Below are 21262 nucleotides of genomic sequence, written 5' to 3'. Positions count from 1 at the left end.
TTATTGACATTAAAAAAAAATCAAAGAATACAATCTTAAGAAAGAAAGCCATCTCCGAATGATACACTGAAGCTTATGTTTGTAGAAGTCACCTTTGCGACTTATATCAACACTACAAAAAAAGAAGTGATATTCAAACCTCCGACAGGTTTCCTCATTCAACACAATAAACTGTGCCTTTGGCACAAACACCACCATGTGGTAAAGATCTCAATGTGAATTGAAATATTTCACATTATAAGCTCAGGTATTCTCAAATGACAACACACAACAGTAAGAGGATCTACAGTAATAGTACAATTTTACAGATTGTGCATAATTTGAAACAGCAATAGTTGATGACAGCAGGTGACAACTTCCGGCGAGACATTTCATTAATAATCAGACGCTGTCACCAGTTCAAACCATTGCCTGAGTGCATCACTGAGCGTCTCTGGAAGGGCATTCACATCTCGCAGGATCACATAGAAAGGGAATGGAAATTCTTCCATGTACGATTTGATTTCTGGCATTTCTCCTGGAGCCTTGAAGATGGGGACTTTGATGTCCAGGATGGAATCCTACAAGCGGAAGCAAATAATTACAAAGTTGCAGAAGATACAGGCATAGAAACAGAGTTATTCATTACAGAAACAGGCCCTTCGGACCAACTTGCCCATGCTGACCATGGTGCTTTTCTGAGCTCGTGCTCAGGACCTGTCAACTTTGAACTTTCCAAAATGCATAATTTCACAGGTTTCGAAGTTAAATTCCATCTGCCATGACTTGGTCGACTTTGCCAGTTGATCTAGATCCTGTTATAACCTTAGAAAACTTTCTTCATTGTCCACCGCACCATCAATTTTGGTGTCATGCACAAACGTAGCTCAGCCTGGACACCCTATGATCTCACCTCCCACAGCACGTGGAAGTCAAAAGCCAAAAAGAAATTCATGCACACGACGATTATTGTAAACATGCACACGACGTCCTTGTCAATCCTCTTGGGCACTCTAAAAATCTCAATGATTTTCCAGGCAGAAAGCAGTGCTGACTATCCACAATAAAGCCTTGTCTTTCCAAATGCTGATAAGTTTAGGTTTATTATTGTCATGTTTACATGCCTGCGCCTAACAGATGTGCAATGTTTAATTCTCCTCCAGTGTCCATTCTAGATAAAATACCTTGAACTAAGCCAGGATAGAAATTTACTTCAATATTCAAAACCCTCCACCACCAGCACACGTTGGCTATAAAACGTACCATCCACAAAATGCTCTGCAGTTCTTTAGCCATTCCCCAACTTCTAAACCTCAAAGCTCCACCGTCTGCCTGAAGCTCTGCAAGTCCCACACATCCTAAGTTGGAAATAGATATAACCCATCATATCATATCATATCATATATATACAGCCGGAAACAGGCCTTTTCGGCCCTCCAAGTCCGTGCCGCCCAGCGATCCCCGTACATTAACACTATCCTACACCCACTAGGGACAATTTTTACATTTACCCAGCCAATTAACCTACAAACCTGTACGTCTTTGGAGTGTGGGAGGAAACCGAAGATCTCGGAGAAAACCCACGCAGGTCACGGGAAGAACGTACAAACTCCTTACAGTGCAGCACCCGTAGTCAGGATCGAACCTGAGTCTCCGGCGCTGCATTCGCTGTAAAGCAGCAACTCTACCGCTGCGCTACCGTGCCGCCCTTCCTTCATCAGTCAATGAAAGGAAGCATGCAGGTTCAGCAGGCAGTGAAGAAAGCCAATGGAATGTTGGCCTTCGTAACAAGAGGAGTTGAGTATAGGAGCAAAGAGGTCCTTCTACAGTTGTACCGGGCCCTGGTGAGACCGCACCTGGAGTACTGTGTGCAGTTTTGGTCTCCAAATTTGAGGAAGGATATTCTTGCTATGGAGGGCGTGCAGCGTAGGTTCACTAGATTAATTCCCGGAATGGCGGGACTGTCGTATGTTGAAAGGCTGGAGCGATTGGGCTTGTATACACTGGAATTTAGAAGGATGAGGGGGGATCTTATTGAAACATATAAGATAATTAGGGGATTGGACACATTAGAGGCAGATAACATGTTCCCAATGTTGGGGGAGTCCAGAACAAGGGGCCACAGTTTGAGAATAAGGGGTAGGCCATTTAGAACGGAGATGAGGAAGAACTTTTTCAGTCAGAGGGTGGTGAAGGTGTGGAATTCTCTGCCTCAGAAGGCAGTGGAGGCCAGTTCGTTGGATGCTTTCAAGAGAGAGCTGGATAGAGCTCTTAAGGATAGCGGAGTGAGGGGGTATGGGGAGAAGGCAGGAACGGGGTACTGATTGATAGTGATCGGCCATGATCGCATTGAATGGCGGTGCTGGCTCGAAGGGCTGAATGGCCTACTCCTGCACCTATTGTCTATTGTCTATTGTCTATTGTCTATCATTGCTGGCTTTAAATCCTGCAATTCTCAGCACAATAATACTCTGGGAATATGTTGATCAGAAATACTGCAGAGGTTCAAAGCATCATCTAAAAACGGAGTAAAATAAACTAAAACTTCCCAATTCCCAAAATTAATATTTAAAAAATCTGTACCCAAGTATTAGTAGCAGGTTAGTTTTTTTGCAATAATTTAACTTTTTAACCACATCTAAATACAGGCTTCTAATTACACATCAAATGCTACAACAACGTAAAAATCAGAACTGGAGGCTCAGAACAAGATTGTTCTGCCTCATGCACATGGTTCAATGGTCCCAAGGGCTGGTGCTAGCTTTCATTTAACTAGAGAGATCTTTCTATGTGTAGGAAGAAACTGCAGATGCTGGTTTAGACCAAAGATAGACACAAAATGCTGGAGTAATTCAGCGGGGCAGGCAGCATCTCTGGAGAGAAGGAATGCTGCTTGTCCTGCTGAGATCTATCTAAACATAGCACAAAAAGTAAGGAAATTTGTGTTTGGTAGATTATTTCTTTGTTGTAACAATGCTTCTTGGCAATAAATCTTATACCGTTGGAAAGCCTGTTTATTTCCCTTTTAAATGGTGCCACATTTGTAAGGAACATGCATTTGTGGGATGAGCAGCAGAGCTGAGTATATGGGTTGCGCCCATGAAAATTTACCAAATCTTCTCTGCCAATGCCAAACAGCTTATTCTGCTGTTGCTATTGACTCTTGTTTTGAGCTTCTGGTACCCCCAGGTGCTGACAATCAGGTGCCTGATTGGCACCTGATTGGCAGCATCTGTGAGCATGGGCCCTGCTACAGTGGTCAGTAGGTGTCTGCTCCAAGAATCGGCATGCCACGTTTGACTGATCTGGATAGGGCCCGTGCGATAGGGCAACTTCAAGCTGGTGTTCCGCAAAACCAAGTTGCGCCATTATTTGGAGTGAGCCCTAGTACCATCTCCAAAGTGAAGGCCAAGTTCCATATAACGGGGGATGTCAGAGACAGGCCGCGAAGTGGGCGTCCCAAGAAGACGACACCCGAAGAAGACCGTTTCCTCACCCTGTCAGCACTTAGGGAACCGTAGGCTGTCTTTTACAGATTTGCAGTCAAGGTTTGCAGGACGATATGGCCGACGGCTCTCTGCCCAGACAATTCAGAACAGACTGCACGCAGCCGATCTCTGGTCTCATAGGGCTGCCAGGAGGCCTGCCATGACTGCCCTTCACCATCAGGCCCGTTTGCGCTGGTGTCGGCAACATGTGCACTGGAACCTGAACATGTGGAGGAACGTTATGTTCAGCGATGAGTCCAGATTCTGCCTACGGCAGTTGGATCATAGGGTCAAAGTGTGGAGAAGACGCGGAGAACGCTATGCTGATTGCTGCACCGATAGAGTAACATCTTTTGGTGGAGGCAGTGTGATGGTGTGGGGCGGCATCTCCCTCACTGGAAAAACGAGGCTTGTCATCATTGGAGGCAATCTCAATGCAGAGAGATATCGAGATGAGATTCTGCAACCAGTGGCAATCCCATATCTCCACAGTCTGGGACCGAACTCTATCCTCCAAGATGACAATACTCGCCCCCACAGAGCAGGGTTTCTCAGAGACTACCTCCAGAATTTGGGAGTGGAGAGGATGGAATGGCCTGCCAGCAGTCCTGACCTCAACCCCATTGAACACTTGTGCGATCAGCTTGGGCGTGCTGTTCGTGCCAGAGTGACCAACACAACCACGTTGGCTGACTTGCGACAAATGCTGGTTGAAGAATGGGATGCCATCCCACAACAGTGTGTGACCAGGCTGGTGACCAGCATGAGGAGGAGGTGCCAGGCTGTTGTGGCTGTGTATGGTTCTTCCACACGCTACTGAGGCTCCTGTTTATTAAATGAATAAATTGTTAAATTGCCAATATGTCTTGTTTCTTCAGACGTCAATCATCCAATCCACCAAACAACACCGAACAAGAGTCAATGGCAGAATAAGCTGTTTGGCATTGGCAGAGAAGATTTGGCAGATTTTTCATGGGCGCAACCCACATACTCAGCTCTGCTGCTCATCCCACAAATGCATGTTCCTTACAAATGTGGCACCATTTAAAAGGGAAATAAACAGGCTTTCCAACGGTATAAGATTTATTGCCAAGAAGCATTGTTACAACAAACACAAATTTCCTTACTTTTTGTGCTATGTTTTTATGTCATGTTTGTACAATTATTTCTTACTTTGGAGTCAGGATTGTCCAGAACAACAAAGATAACAAAGATGTTGTTATGTCGAGCAGCCTCCACAGCTGTTGCAACTCGTTCTTTCCCCTCTAAAAACAGACCTCTTCCATCGGACACGATCAACAACAACTGTGCTGTTTCTAGCAGAAGAAAGCATTTGTTATTATATTGCTATGGTTACACTAGCAAGTTTATACAAGGCATGAAAGTCATTTTCCTTTTATGGACAATATTTACAGGTCCAAAAAAACATGCATCGTGTTATATTTTCTTCATTCACAATGGCCATTAAAATGTAAAATAGTTTGGAGATAAAAATACAATTTCGGGACTTCACAGGTAATGTCCTCATACATGGAAAACAATCCTGCTGAATTACTTGTCTCAATCATAAACCCGCATGATCTGGAGTTGGATAGTGGGGAGAGCACGTCAAATTTTCACAGCAGTACTAATTTTCAGCCTTCACTATTTAAAAAAAAAATCTTTTGAAGATAGTTGGTAAAATAGCCACTATGCAAATAGTCCCTGTGTTCCCCCTTCTCTCCTCTCCCATCAGGCAAGAGGTATACAAGCATGAAAACACACACCTCCAGATCCAGGGACAGTTTCTTCCCAGCTGTTATGAGGCTACTGAACCATCAACCAACACCGAGAAAGTGATCCTGAGCTGCTATCTACCTCATTGGAGACCCTTGGAATATCTTTAGTCGGACTTTACCTTGCACCAAACATTATTCACGTGATTCCCTTTATCACTTATTTGTGCACCCTGGATGGCTCGAATGTAATCATGTATTGTCTTTCCGCTGACTGGTTAGCATGCAACAAAAGCTTTTCACTGTACCTTGGTACAAGTGACGACATTGGGCGGCACAGCGGTAGAGTTGCTGCCTTATATAGCTTACAGCGCCAGAGACCCTGGTTCTATCCTGACTACCGGTGCTGTCTGTACGGAGTTTGTACGTTCTCTGTGACCTCGTGGGTTTTCTCCGAGATCTTTGGTTCCCTCCCACACTCCAAGGACGTACAGGTTTGTAGGTTAATAGGCTTGGTAGAAATGAAAGTCCCTAGTGTGTGGAGGAGAGTGTTAATGTGCGGGGATTGCTGGTTGGTGCAGACTCTTGTGGGCTGAAGGGCCTGTTTCCGCGCTGTATCTCTAAACTAAACTCAAAAATACCAATAAACTAAACTCAAACGACACTCAATATTTGAAAACATAATATTTAAGGACTGGACTGAAGTTGTACTTCCCCTTTCTATCGATACCAACCATACAGTAGACAAAATAAAATCTTATTACTACTTTCAGAAATGCATCCCACTGGAGGGATAGTTCCTCTGTCCCTCCCTTCCCCTCCTCCTTCCCAGATCTCCCTCTAACTTCCTGTCTCCACCTATATCCTTCCTTTGTCCCGCCCCCCTGACATCAGTCTGAAGAAGGGTCTCGACCCGAAATGTCACCCATTCCTTCTCTCCCGAGATGCTGCCTGACCTGCTGAGTTACTCCAGCATTTTGTGAATAAATTCACTGGAGGGCTGTTGCATTTGTGAACTAAATCTCATTTGTTCAGCAACTACCACTTCATTGAACTATAAATGTGCATTATTTTTCAATCCAACAATACAAAACACTGCAGTACAAATGACCAGCCTACAGAAGCCATGTGAAGCTGACCTGGATTTCCTTGTTGGGAATGAAGCTGTGCTGCTACAAACATGTTGGCTGCAGATTCCAGAAACTGCAAGTTTCAAAATCAGAATTAGTGATATTAGTTCATCTTTAAAATAAATTACCTTTAACCTAATGCGATCACATTTTTTATCTTGCGTTTTGGAGGACAGTTCTTACATAATTCGCTCTTACATTTATCAAAATAGTGTTAAAGTTTAGTTTAAAAAGGTGCTCCTTAAAACGGTTTCATTTGGCAAATGTCATGGTGGCTACAATATACACAACTAATTTTACATTACATATGCCATCTATCGTGTTGAAATTGACAAACTAGCAACAAGCAGCATAGATCTAATCAATTCCACCTCTGCTAAGAAGCTTAGATTAGTTGCAAAGAGAGGGAAACTATTCATGTTGCAGTGTTGAAAAGATAGAAGCTTGCAATGTGAAGACAATGCTCCATTGATATGCTGTAAACTGCTAGACAGCAATGTATCTATCCCCCTGCATTAATTTTATACACACAGACACTTCTTGATGGCTCAAAGCCTACCAACCTGAGCTATCTTGGTTTTCTTCTGTTGGAACTGACAGCTCCTCAGTATTCTTGCTCCTGACTGATCGCTGAACTGCTCGTGGAATGGGTGCAGCAACTGGACACTCTCTCCGAAGCTGAAACAGGGCATAACACAGCTGGATGAGGAGTCTGTTACAAGGCTGCTGAGCTCATGCAAGGATATTAGAAAGTCACAAACAAAGCTCGAGTGAATTGACCTAATAACATCCAGTACTTAGATCTGGAATTGTCAAATGACTATTTGACAAAAGCCGAGGTATTTATTCACAAAATGCTGGAGTAACTCAGCAGGTCAGGCAGCATCTCAGGAGAGAAGGAATGGGCGACGTTTTGGGTTGAGACCCTTCTTCTGAAACGTCGCACATTCCTTCTCTCCTGAGATGCTGCCTGACCTGCTAAGTTACTCCAGCATTTTGTGAATAAATACCTTCGATTTGTACCAGCATCTGCAGTTATTTTCTTATACTACTTATTTGACAAAGGCTGCTCGCAAAGATAATATAAAACATTCCTCAGTTAAAAAAAAAAGATACTTATGAATGCAGATGCTAACATTCAAATACAGTATCAAATAATATAGACAGGTTTAATGACTTCATCCACTGAAGTAATTGAGCAAAACCATTGGAGGTTATAACCTGATAATTGACATTGACCATATTCTTGATAAATATTAATTCTCTCTACAAATGTCGCTAGACAATAGATTCCAATGCCTGTAGGCAGCTGTCACTCACCTGCACACAGCAACCTGTCCAACCTCCAGAAGTGAGAGAGCATTGCCAATCACAGCCAAAGCTTCAAAGGCCAGCTGCAAAACAAAACACACTTACATTAGGGCTTTCAGGAGTTGGTCAGGTTAACTTAACATCCAAGAAAAAACAATCCTACAAATACATAGTTTCAAGCACCCCCTCTTGGGCGATTGAATGAATGTAACTCAGCAAGAGATTGGCATTGTGAAGATTTACACAGTGAAACATACCAGCTGAGTTAGAGTTCAGCAATTTTCCTGTCACTGACTAGCCACTAGCTTTTTGAAAGGTGGAGATTGATAGGTTCTTGATTAGTACAGATCAATTTCTCTCCTGGGATAAAGCAAGTTTTATCGTATCGTATTTTGTCATGGGTTAATGGCGGAATAGACTTGATGGGCCGAATGGATTAATCCGTTCCTATAACTTATGAATTTAACACTAGAGTTATGGAGACAAGGAATTGCAGATGCCGGTTTACAAAAATAGACAAAGTGCTAGACGATTAGTTTAGTTTAGAGATACAGCGCGGAAACAGGCCCTTCGGCCCACCGGGTCCGCGCCGCCCAGCGATCCCCGCACATTAACACTATCCTACACTCTAGGGACAATTTTACATTTGCCCAGCCAATTAACCTACATACCTGTACGTCTTTGGAGTGTGGGAGGAAACCGAAGATCTCGGAGAAAACCCACGGGGTCACGGGAGAACGTACAAATTCCATACAGACAGCACCCGTGGTCAGGATCGAACCCAGGTCTCCGGCGCTGCAAGCACTGTAAGGCAGCAACTCTACCGCTCTGCCACCGTGCGCCCAAAATTATTAATCTGGTCATTAGCAACATCGGCGTGCTCAAAGTATGAATAATGACCCAGAATTGTCCAACAGTGCCAGTAACCTTTGGTCATCACTGACCTACTTCAAACTCTTCTTTACAGTTGTTCAAAATAATAACACTTAATACCTCTTCTGAAGGGCCTGTCAGTGATACACATGCCCAACAGAGAAAGAAGGGGAGGCCATGGGGTTACGCATCACTTAATTTCAGACCTATATTGGTGACTGAAATCGTGCAGCTTGAAATACAATTTGTTGTGTGCAGTTTTGGTCCATTGTGTGCAGTTTTGGTCTCCTTATTTGAGGAAGGACATTCTTGCTATTGAGGGAGTGCAGCGTAGGTTCACCAGGTTAATTCCAGGGATTAATCGGCGGGCCTGACATATGATGAAAGAATGGATCGATTAGGCTGATATTCACTGGAATTTAGAAAGATGAGAGGGGATCTTATAGAAACATAAAAAATTCTTAAGGGATTAGACAGGCTAGATGCAGGAAAAATGTTCCAGATGTTGGGGGAGTCCAGAACCAGTTTATGAATAAGGGGTAGGGCCATTTAGGACTGAGATGAGGAAAAGCCTTTTCACCCAGAGAGTTGTGAATCTGTGGAATTCTCTGCCACAGAAGGCAGTGGAGGCCAATTCACTGGATGTTTTCAAGAGAGAGTTAGATATAGCTCTTAGGGCTAACGGAATCAAGGGACATGGGGAGAAAGTAGGAATGGGGAACTGATTTTGGATGATCAGGCATGATTGTATTGCTGGCTCGAAGGGCCGAATGGCCTACTCCTGCACCTATTTTCTATGTTTCTAAGTAAGCCTTACCTGTTTGGAGTGGTTGTCAACCATGCTGGAAGAATCATCAATAGCCAAACAGATCTGGTACTGCCGTTTGTTTGGCTTTGTTCTGCGAAGCCAGATTTTGTCCTTGCGGAATTGACTTGCGATGTAGGGAATCACTTTGCGCATGTTCAACCGTTTTCCCGTTCGATAATCCCCTCTGGACACAAACACACGGGATGAAATGTATAGGAAGGAACTGCAGATGCTGGTTTACACTGAAGATAGACACCAAACGCTGGAGTAACTCAGTGGGTCAGGCAGCATCACTGGAGAAAAGGAATAGGTGACATTTCGGGTCTAAACCCTCCACTACTTTCCCTCTCCCCTGACTCCCCTGACTCCGAACGGTTCTGACCCGAAATTTCACCTCTTCCTTTTCTCCAGAGATGCTGCCTGACTCGCTGAGTTACTCCCAGCATTTTGTGCATCACATGGGATGAAAGCTAGGTCACCAATCCAGCAAGATAGTCACCCAAGAAACCTAAATGGACAAATTGTAGACACGTATTGAAGAAGCCATAAAATAATACTGCAGCGATATACAAGGGGGCAGAGCCTATGATCTTACATCAGACTGCTGAATAGGTCACCCACTAAAAACATCAACCATTTCTCACACCACAAATGCTGCCCGACTATTTTGCAGGATTTGAGTGTTGTTGGTTGTTCTGGTGATGGTCCCAGGATATAAATACAGCGATGAGGGATCAGCTGTGAACAGAGGGGGTGGGTGATGCAGAGAATCAACAGTCAACAACAGAGCTTTATTTGTCATTCGGTACCAAGATACCAAACGAAATTACATAGCAGTCACACAAAAAAAAAAGAAGAAAAAAAAAGAAGAACACAAGACGCATGACCCCAACACAAACGTCCATCACAGTGACTCCAAACACCCCCTCACTGTGATGGAGGCAACAAAACTTCCACTCTCTTCCCCACGCCCACGGACAGACAGCTCGTCCCCGACCGACCCGCAAAGTCCCCGCAAGGGGATGGAAGTCCCCGCGGCCGAGCCGCACCGGGCCCTGAAACGTCTCGCGGCCGAGCCGGGCGATGGAAGGCCCCGCGGCCGAGCCGTGCGCAGCTAAGTCTCGCGGCCGAGCCGCACCGGGCGATGGAAGGCCCCGCGGCCGAGCCGTGCGCAGCTAACTCCCGCGGCCGAGCCACACCAGGCGATGGAAGGCCCCGCGGCCGAGCCGTGAGCAGCTAAGTCCAGCGGCCGAGCCACACCGGGCGATGTTAGGTCCCGCGGCCGAGCCGCACCGGGCACGGTTAAGTCCAGCGGCCGAGCCGCACCAGCGATGAAAAGTCCCGCGGCCGAGCCGCACCGGGCGATGTTAGGCCCCGCGGCCAAGCCGCACCCCGCGCCGTGAGGAAGAGAGCTAAAGAGAAAGGTTTCCCCCACCCCCACCACCATCCCCCACACATACACAACCAAAAACAAAAAAAAAACATCCCAACACCGACACACAACAAAAAAAAAAGGAAAAAAGACGAACAGACTGCTAGCGAGCCGCAGCCGTTAGGCGCCGCCACTTCCACTCTGTGGGGAGGGGGGCTTCGGCAGAAGATGGGGAGGGAAGATAAGATTGTTCGATAAACTTTTGTAACTCTGTTGGCGCCAGTAGCATGGCAACACTTGCGTATTGTCTAGGTCAAGTTTGCTAGCATTCAAGAGAGCTAGATAGAGCTATTAAGGATAGCGGAGTCAGGGGGTATGGGGAGAAGGCAGGAACGGGGTACTGATTGAGAATGATCAGCCATGATCACATTGAATGGTGGTGCTGGCTCGAAGGGCCAAATGGCCTACTCCTGCACCTATTGTCTATTGATATGATAGAACTTTATTTATCCCAGGAAATTGATCTGCCAACAGTCACAAAAACACAAAATACATGAAATTATAGTGACAAGTGGGAAAGATTAGGGATGTGCAAAGATTGGGGGGGGGGGGGGGGGGGGGAGTCAGTCCACTCCATGACAGGGGGAGGAGTTGTACAGTTTGATAGCCACAGGGAACAAGGATCTCCTATGGCGTCTGTCCTGCATCTTGGTGGAACCAGTCTGTTGCTGAAGGTACTTCTCAGGGTGATCATTGTGTCATGGAGGGGGGTGAGCTGTATTGTCCAAGATGCTCCGCAGTTTGATGAGCATCCTCCCTTCCAAGACCACCTCCCATGAATCCAACTCCGCCCCCATGACACAGCCAGCCTTCATGATGAGTTTGTTGATCCTGTTGGCGTCCGCGGCCTTCGCCCTGCTGTCCCAGCGAAGAAGATGGCACTGGCTACCACCAATTGGTAGAACATCTGCAGCATCTTACTGTAGACGCTGAAGGAACGGAGCCTTCTCAAAAAGTACAGCCGGCTCTGTCCCTTCTTGTACAGGGCCTCAGCGTTCCTGGATCAGCCCAGTTTACTGTCCAGGTAAACTCCAAGGTATTTTTATTCCCTGGTGCTATATGATTTTACCGGGTTGTATGCAAAACAAAGCATTTCACTGTACCCAGCTACATGTGACAATAAAGAACCACTGAAACATGACCTGTCAAGTACCCTGTAGGTTGCAATGTTTCTGTGAGCTTGCTGCTCTTGACAGTGTTGGCGGTGGGGCTACCATTGTGGAGAATGCGGTCTCTTTTTGTAGCCATTGCACACCAGTGGCTGAGGGAATAAATGTTTTGGATAAATGGTGGCTGCTCTATTCTAAATGCAATCAAGTATCGACAGTCATTGGAGTGGCACTCATTGATCCACACAGAGCGCACTCCACCACAGTCTTGACACGTCTTGTAAATAGCTGAGAAATTCTAGGAGTGTCAGATCACGAGTAACGTGCTGCACTGTCACTGTACCCAGCCTATAACCTGCACTTACTGCCATAGTATTTACATGGCTGGTTCAGTTGTGTTTCTGGTCAATAGCCTTCCTCAGAATGTTGAAGATAGGAACTTAGCAGGTGAACTACTGTCTAATAATGAGTCTAGAGGTTTTACTACTTCTTGTCTGCATACTGTTAATAGATCTTTAACTGGGAAAAGCATCTATTGACCAGCAGAAAGTTTCTTAGTACAAGAGTTGTAGCAAAATAAAATGCAGCGCCGACTCAGAATCAGAAATCTGCAAATGATCAAAGATTTAGAGATCGAAGGTATTTATTCACAAAATGCTGGAGTAACTCAGCAGGTCAGGCAGCATCTCAGGAGAGAAGGAATGGGTGACGTTTCGGGTCAATAGACAATAGGTGCAGGAGGAGGCCATTCGGCCCTTCGAGCCAGCACCGCCATTCAATGTGATCAGACTGAAGAAGGGTCTCGACCCGAAACGTCAACTATTCCTTCTCTCCTGAGATGCTGCCTGACCTGCTGAGTTACTCCAGCATTTTGTGAATAAATACCTTCGATTTGTACCAGCGTCTGCGGAGACTTTCTTATACTAAAGATTTAGAGATAGTTCATTTCAGGGGAATCATTTGATTAAAACATGGCAGGCTGTAAATTGAGCAATTATATGCAGTATTATTTAAATGAAATGTCCACTTGTGGCAATGGTGATAACACTAAATAAGTGATGCATATTCCATTCTGAGTTTACCATATACGTGCACAGGTAATCTTTGTTTTGCAGGACCTGGGTCATTGGATTTTCTTTCTCTTTCTTTTTCTCTTTTTCTCTTTTTCTCTTTTCTCTCTCTCTCTCTCTCTCTCTCTCTCTCTCTCTCTCTCTCTCTCTCTCTCTCTCTCTCTCTCTCTCTCCCTCTCTCCCTCCCTCCCTCCATCCATCCATCCCTCCATCCATCCATCCCTCCATCCATCCATCCCTCCATCCATCCATCCATCCCTCCATCCATCCATCCATCCCTCCCTCCATCCATCCATCCATCCATCCATCCACTATTAAAACTCAGATCTTGTGAATATATATATATATTTTTTTGGGGTTTGACCTGAATATATCGTGTGTATATTTATTCGTAACAGCGATTGCGGCAAAACGGTCAACCGTGACGCGACGGTTTTCGCACCGCCTTAATCGCCAACCTCCCGAACGATCGGCCGTGATATTTTCATTTACTTTGGTCGCGTATTTTTTAAGTTACAGAGGTTTTAAAGCGCTGCCCCCCCCCCCTTTTCAGGGGGGCGCTGCGGTGCAGATTCAGTCTTCAGCTTGTGACGGCTACATTGTTTCGAAAAGTTTCCAAGTAGTCTTTTTTGTTATTGCAAGTCAAGTCAAGTCAAGTCAAGTCAGTTTTATTTGTATCACGTTGACCAAAGTGCTGCACATCTGATTAGGAAGAGAAAAAAAAAAGGGGCGCTGCGGTGCAGATTCAGTCTTCAGCTTGTGACGGCTACATTGTTTCGAAAAGTTTCCAAGTAGTCTTTTTTGTTATTGCAAGTCAAGTAAAGTCAAGTCAAGTCAGTTTTATTTGTATAGCACATTTAAAAACAACCCACGTTGACCAAAGTGCTGCACATCTGATTAGGAAGAAAAAAAAAAAAGACAGTTATAGTGGTCACTTGACAGACACAGATCAGGAGGACGGGCCCAACGGGCACACTTGGAGAGTAAGAGTGGGGCTGGGGGAGGAGAGAATGGGGGGTGTGGGGTCGGGCCCAACGGGCCCGCTTTGAACGGGCACACTTGTTCTAGTTTAATATAAAAGTAAATGGTGTTATATTGATGGACAACTAAAAAATTTGTTTCATAGCCAAGTATGGACCATTGCAATCTGCAACTGTTTACGTCAGTTCTGGAGAAACTAACATAAAACATAGATTCTTGATTAGTACGGGTGTCAGGGGTTATGGGGAGAAGGCGGGAGAATAGGGTTAGGAGAAAGAGGGATAGATCAGCCTTGATTGAATGGCGGAGCAGACTTGATGGGCCAAATGGCCTAATTTTGCTCCTATCACTAATGATTTTATGACATAACTTGGCATGGTCTATAATTAGAGAGAATAAAGGGCACGAGCACTGACCTGAGTTTAGCTGCCTGTGTGGGTTCCAATATAAGACGAAGTTGTTCACATAGCTGCTGTGAAAGAGGAGCTGTCAATGTCTGGTACTGCTGCCACATCACCGCTGCGGCTTTCTCCTGGCAAGGGCAGAAGAGCACAAGGGAAAATAAGTTCACAAGTCAAATACGTGGAAGCACATGATTTGCCCCCAGCTTCACACCACAGAAAGTAAACTTTACTTGTACTTACATTAAATTTGTACTTACACTAATTACAGACACAGATTCATGGGAGGTGGTCATGGAGGGGAGGATGCTCCTCAAACTACGGAGCATCCTGGACAATACAGCTCACCCCCTCCATGACACACTGGTCAACCTGAGGAGCACCTTCAGCAACAGATAGCTTCCACCAAGATGCAGGACAGAACGCCACAGGAGATCCTTCTTACCTGTGGCTATCAAAGTTTACAACTCCTCCCCCTTCTGTCGTGAGGTAGACTGAGACCGACTCCTCCCCCCCCCCCTCCCTCCCCAATCTTTGCACATCCCCCAAACCTTTCCACTCATCAATTTAATTTCATGTTTCATGTATTTTGTGTTTTGTGTTTTTATGTTGGCCTTCATAACAAGAGGAGTTGAGTATAGGAGCAAAGAGGTCCTTCTGCAGTTGTACAGGGCCCTAGTGAGACCGCACCTGGAGTAGTGTGTGCAGTTTTGGTCTCCAAATTTGAGGAAGGATATTCTTGCTATTGAGGGCGTGCAGCGTAGGTTTACTAGGTTAATTCCCGGAATGGCGGGACTATCATATGTTGAAAGACTGGAGCGACTAGGCTTGTATACACTGGAATTTAGAAGGATGAGAGGAGATCTTATCGAAACGTATAAGATTATTAAGGGGTTGGACACGTTAGAGACAGGAAACATGTTCCCAATGTTGGGGGAGTCCAGAACAAGGGGCCACAGTTTAAGAATAAGGGGTAGGCCATTTAGAACTGAGATGAGGAAAAACTTTTTCAGTCAGAGAGTTGTGAATCTGTGGAATTCTCTACCTCAGAAGGCAGTGGAGGCCAATTCTCTGAATGCATTCAAGAGAGAGCTGGATAGAGCTCTTAAGGATAGCGGAGTCAGGGGGTATGGGGAGAAGGCAGGAACGGGGTACTGATTGAGAATGATCGGCCATGATCACAATGAATGGCGGTGCTGGCTCGAAGGGCCGAATGGCCTCCTCCTGCACCTATTGTCTATTATGACTGTTGGCAGATCAATTTCCCTGCTGGGATAAATAAAGTTCTATCGTATCGTAAAATGAAAACAATGGAATCAACATCTGTGTGTGTTACCAATATACCGCATCGCCAGGATCAGAATCAGCAATCCCCTTTGAAACCAACTCCAGACATAGCTTTTGTTAAAGAATGCACGGAGGAACTGTCGATGCTGGTTTACATCGAAAATAGACAAAATGCTGGAGTAACTCAGTGGGTCAGGCAGCATCGCTGGAGAAAAGGAATAGGTGACATTTCGGGTCGAGACCCTTCTGAGACGCTGCCTGACCCATATCTTTTGTTAATTTGCCTTTACCATCCTCTTTCGGCAGTACCACTATCCCTTCCGTCATACAACTTTTCTCACCCTTTCCCTTTGTTCTCTCCACCACTCTTCCCTTTCCTTGTAACTTCAGGCTCACCACAAATGAAAAGTCAACAACCTCAAAATTGTAATTCCTCTTTTTGCCACAAGACCTGCTGACTATTTCCACCAGTGATGCTTGCACATCTAAACTGCAATGGTCATATGAACAGGTACAGTAGAATTACACAAGTGCAGTCTTATGACAATAAACTCTACTTGACTTGAGTTTCAACTGACTGGACTGTGAGCAGCAGCTCGAGATGTACTCTCTACTCCTGTAAGTCTGAGTGAAGCTAAATTTGGAAACAGCCTTCAGGCAGTTGATCCAGATGTCCATTCACAGGTGTACACAGGCCCAATTTTGCTTTTTGAATCACTGAAAATCCCATGCACATGCATTTTTGTAACAGCTTCGCTGGAAATTGATGAGATAAGAATCTGTCTACTATTACAGTCGATCAGAAATAGCTAGCCTGGCAGAAAATTGGTGATTTAATTAATTTTTTATGACTCCAGCGATCAATCAGCAAATTTCAAAATCTCAAACATCCGAGTACACTGAAATTCAAGGAGTTTACCAAAATACCACAGGCATTTAATAAAACTGCCAGTACCCAAGATTTGAGAATTATATTATCTTGATCTTTTCTCTCTCAAACTGGTCGCACGTCCACAGCCAAAATTAAAATTAAGTTCAAGTAATTAAACTGCTATAGACACAAAAAGCTGGTGTAACTTAGCTGGTCAGGCAGCATCTCTGGAGAAAAGGAATAGGTGACATTTCGGGTCGAGATCCATCATCAGACATGTCTGATGAAGGTTTCCGACCAGAAACGTCACCCATTCCTTCTCTCCAGAGATGCTGCCTGACCCACTGAGTTACTCCAGCATTTTGTGTCGATCTTCGGTGTAAACCAGCATCTGCAGTTCCCTCCCACACATAATTAAACCTGCTGATCACTTACCTTTTCTGGATCACCGGCCTCTTCATTCTGCCAAGCATTCAGCTGCTCTTCCAGCTTTTTACGCAGTTCCTCTGGGTCAAGGACAACGCTCTGGAAAGCAAACATTTCACTCAAACCTTCAGCAGTAAAACAAAGGGGGATCTTTGAGTCTGTGGTAGTGGCTGGTAAGATATCAAGAGACTGGGGGTCAGCTAAAGTTGTTCCTTTCATTTTAAAAGGGCAGCAGGGATAAGCTAGATAACTAGAAGCTGGTCAACCTTCCATCAGAGGTGGCAAAATTATTGCAAAACAAAATCTAAGGGATAGGATTTACATACATTTGGATACCAGAATCTGATGATCAGCATGGCCCAATGCAGGAGGAATCCCATTTCACTCATTTAATTTGACCTCCTTTAGAAAGGAGACGAGGAGGAAATTCTTCAGTCAGAGGGCGGTGAATCTGCGGAACTCATTGCCACGGACAGCTGTAGAAGCCAAATCATTGGGTATTTTTAAAGCAGAGATTGACAGTTTCTTGATCGGTAAAGTTGTCAAAGGTTATGGGGAGAAGGCAGGAGAATGGGGTTGAAAAGGAAAGATAGATCAGCCACGATTAAATGACGGCCTAGACTCAATGGGCCAAATGGCCTAATTCTGTATGAACGTATGTTAGCAGCAGTTCAGAGAACTGATCAGATTGATACCTGGCATGGGTGGGCTTATGAAAGTAAGCTGGGAGAGGTCTTGCTTGTATCTGATGGAAGGCAGGGGATACTTGATTGAAAAATATAAAATCCCAAGGTGCCTTGAAAGGGTAGAAAACTCCACGTCTTTAAAAATGAAAGATTCATCCCATACCTGATCAAGATTATTTTTTTAAATTATGGTCTGTAAACCACAACATGTTGGAAGTGACCATTTCAAGCATCCTTGTTAAGATATTCACAATGTTCCAACAACCATCATTCATCAAGACATGGCTCTTGAAATTAACTTTTAACCAAATTAATCCCATCCATTCCAGACATTTTCAACAAAAGATGCCTCCAACATTATAAAGGACTTCCTCCACTCCTCCCATGGACTCTTTGCCCCTCTGCCGTCCGGCACGAGGTACCGGAGCATCAAGGCCAGCACCACCAGGATGTGCAACAGCTTCTTCCCCCTGGCTGTTAGAATGATGAACACCCTGCTGCCTCCCAATGCACACACACACACCTCACCGAAAACACTCACACACTGCACTGGCATCTTACATCAATATCAAACAGCATGCACCTTGCACCTCAGCCACGTGTGGAATGACATTTCATTCAAATGTATACTTATATGTTCGAATGACAAATAAATTATTATTATTATAATGCCCTTTATGTTTCCTACTTGTTCCATGTCCTCAGTTAACAGTTCGTGCACAGTATGGATTGTGGACTCCCTGCTTCTCTCAGGCTTCGATTCCTTTTCAGAGTCCAACAAGTCATCTTTGGTAACATCCATATCTTCAGGGTTGGGAATTTGCAGCTCTGATTCAAGGCTGTCATGTCCTACAATAACCACAAAGGGTTAATACAAGCATGCTCTCAAACGGACCCGAGTCAGAATACTTTTCACAGCATTGCAAAATCCTTTGCAGCAGATAATGCCTTTCAGTTCCTGTGCACTGCAAGAAACGCAGCAGCCATTTTGCACACAGAAAGGTTCCACACAAATGGCATTGTCCCGACATTTTGTTAAATTAATTTCCACACAGCATATTTAACTAGCTAACAGTAATAAAAATAAAAGCAAAGGGCTCAAAGCCCATAGCGCAATCTCACAATTTGGGTTAAAACAATAGTAAAATCTTGAAATGACAGCAGCAAATTTGGGGTAGCTAAGTTATTAAATACTGCTCCAAATCCCCAGATTTTACTATCACTTGCTTATACAAGAATCAATTGGCAATTTATTTCCACTGCACTATGATTTTAAATTAGATTAACTTCCAGCATTTTGCATATATTTAGAAAAAGTAGGCAGATATTTTCTATCAAATACAGGTAGTTCTGCTGTGCTGCACATTTCCATTACACATATTGGATATAATACAGGTGATGAATTAGGGAACACTATTTGATCACAGGAGCAGAATAGGCGATAACGTGATTTTGACTGGGAACTAGAGAAGCACTTTGGAAATTAAGCAGAAAAAATGGCTTGGATTAAAACAGCAGAGAAAAAAAATCCTGTTTCCCTGAGTAATTGTCTCTTAAAAACAGTTGCAAATTTAACCACAGGTGGCCACTGAAATTGACAACCAATTGCTTCTATTGACATGTGTGCAATGATACTCTTGTTAATGTAAATCTACATCCCTCTAGCTCCCAACCCCCTTTCCACCATTGGCACAATTGTCTTTTATAACCTGATTTTCTATAACATAAGGTTTCTTAGGAATGCATCAATTACATTCAGCAGAACTATCTGTATAAAAGTGCTGAAATGTGTGGCGTACAGTGGCTGTGTGTTTAATTACCTGATGCTGTTGTAGTTGACGACCTTTCTTTCTCTGGCTTCAGTTCCTGTACATCCACACACTCCAGTTCCTCTTCCTTAATGGTTTCCATTTGAATGGATTCAGATTCTTCATCTTGCTCTTCCTGGCTTGCTCCACCTACTTTTTGTTGCTCTGTTGTGGCCACATCTAAAATGGGCATTTTTATAATAATTAAGAGCAAAAGTTTACAACCCCCCTCGTCCCATATACAGCACAAGAGTTTCCCCAGCAGAACGCAAAGATCAGGTGGATGGATAGCAATAGTTTGGGAATTTGAACAATTTTGTTCTTACCATAGGTTTGAGTATCATAAGAATCACATCCTTCTTTCACGTGTTCATAAATGTCAGCCTCCTCGACCTTCTGTTCTGACTGGGTCGTGTCTTGTTGACGTGGACTGTCAGCTTCCACAGTCTTGAGGCGCTTACTCACATGTTCATTCCGATCGCCCATTGTCCTCTCAATATCAGCATGGCCAGGCTTTCTCTTGTAACTCTAGGGGAAAGGCAAATCAGATTTCAACAAGGTTAGCAAGAAATGCAGGTTCGGTTTTTGCAGCAAAATTGTACAATAAAATTTTCCCTGATGCTATTGAACATAATAGATATGGATCGTTGTGGAGGTGGCGATGCTTTGTAATCTTCTGGGGTTTTGAAATGCAGAACTCAAGAAACTTGATAAACACAAGGCCCTTCATCATCTGTACACATTGTAATATATCCCATCTTAAAACTGACATGGTGTCCTCTGGGATTCCGTTTTTAAACCAGTACGATAATTAGGTTGCAATAACTGAAATCACAATGCCACTGCATAGTTTTGTGTAGTTTAAGAACTAAGAACACATTTGGTGTATCGATTTACTAGAGAAGGGCATTTTGTGGCACACACACATAGATTTTATTTCCAAATTAGCAATTTATTGCAATACTGGAAATACAAGTTGATAACTGCAGGATCTGAGACCTCAGCAAAGCACGGGATTATTATCGTTTTGCTTTAACTTGATTAAAGGATTGAGAAATAACAGGAGTGATAAAGACAAAGGCAATTTCAATGTTATGATATATAGAAATGGGAAAGAGAAATGGGAATGCATTTAACTGAAGATTAAAAGCAAAACAGTCAAGTTTAACCTTAAAATTTCTTACATAACCTCATACTTATTGAGGTTTGTTTCCTGGGTCACTGATCTTGATGGACAGTCGTTAACAATTAACAAGTCATTAACAAGTCGGCTAGAAGGGCCGAATGGCCTACTCCTGCACCTATTGTCTATTACAAGGAGACAGAATACAGATTGGTAGATTATCTTCCAAAATCGTTATACAAGTAATTAATGCACATATCCAGCAATGCACTAATCTCACCAAGGTTAAAAATGCATAGCTGTTTTTAATGAGACAATTTGGGGAAAAATAAAAAGATAAGTGACGTGACTATTCCAGGATCATGAGGCAACTATTCTTTGCCATGTCACTGGATAATTTGCACAGTAAGAGCCACGTAATTAAATTGCTTTAATTTCCAGCCAATGCTCTGATCAATTTCAATTAAAAAAATATTCCTGTTGCTTGACCAAAATGATGATCAATGCTTCAAAAAGTTTGATGAGAATTCAGGGAATCTCAAAATTCTTACTTTCAGCACTGCACAAATGAAATATTAACTCAGTTTTGCAGAAACCCATGGTGAATTTTTAGAGTTAACCAATAACTTCTAATCTGCAAATAAAATTGAAGCACCGTCCTTTGTTGAAGAATAAACTTTGAATCATCAGAACTGTGGAATAATGTTACGCGCTTGCAATTGAAACTGGTGAAACAGTAAACTTCAGTTATTTGGCAAGCTCCT

At 43.8% G+C, this 21262-nt stretch overlaps 1 protein-coding gene across 1 annotated transcript in view; it reads right to left on the bottom strand.

The window, feature by feature from the left end:
• mdn1 (midasin AAA ATPase 1) overlaps window positions 1-21262 on the bottom strand; it is a 166041-nt gene continuing 144779 nt past the window's right edge. The window contains exons 92-102 of the mRNA XM_078399789.1: window positions 19702-19903; window positions 19388-19555; window positions 18256-18416; window positions 16891-16980; window positions 14313-14428; window positions 9314-9488; window positions 7633-7706; window positions 6876-6990; window positions 6322-6385; window positions 4641-4783; window positions 1-560 (exon numbers count right to left, since the gene is read on the bottom strand). Coding sequence (XP_078255915.1) covers window positions 375-560; window positions 4641-4783; window positions 6322-6385; window positions 6876-6990; window positions 7633-7706; window positions 9314-9488; window positions 14313-14428; window positions 16891-16980; window positions 18256-18416; window positions 19388-19555; window positions 19702-19903 — 1494 coding nt within the window. The 3' untranslated portion in view covers window positions 1-374. The remainder of the gene's footprint in view (window positions 561-4640; window positions 4784-6321; window positions 6386-6875; window positions 6991-7632; window positions 7707-9313; window positions 9489-14312; window positions 14429-16890; window positions 16981-18255; window positions 18417-19387; window positions 19556-19701; window positions 19904-21262) is intronic.

This window comes from Rhinoraja longicauda, chromosome 5 (assembly GCF_053455715.1).
Source record: "Rhinoraja longicauda isolate Sanriku21f chromosome 5, sRhiLon1.1, whole genome shotgun sequence".
Classification (NCBI taxonomy): domain Eukaryota; kingdom Metazoa; phylum Chordata; class Chondrichthyes; order Rajiformes; family Arhynchobatidae; genus Rhinoraja; species Rhinoraja longicauda.
This window is presented reverse-complemented; position numbering and strand designations above follow the sequence as displayed.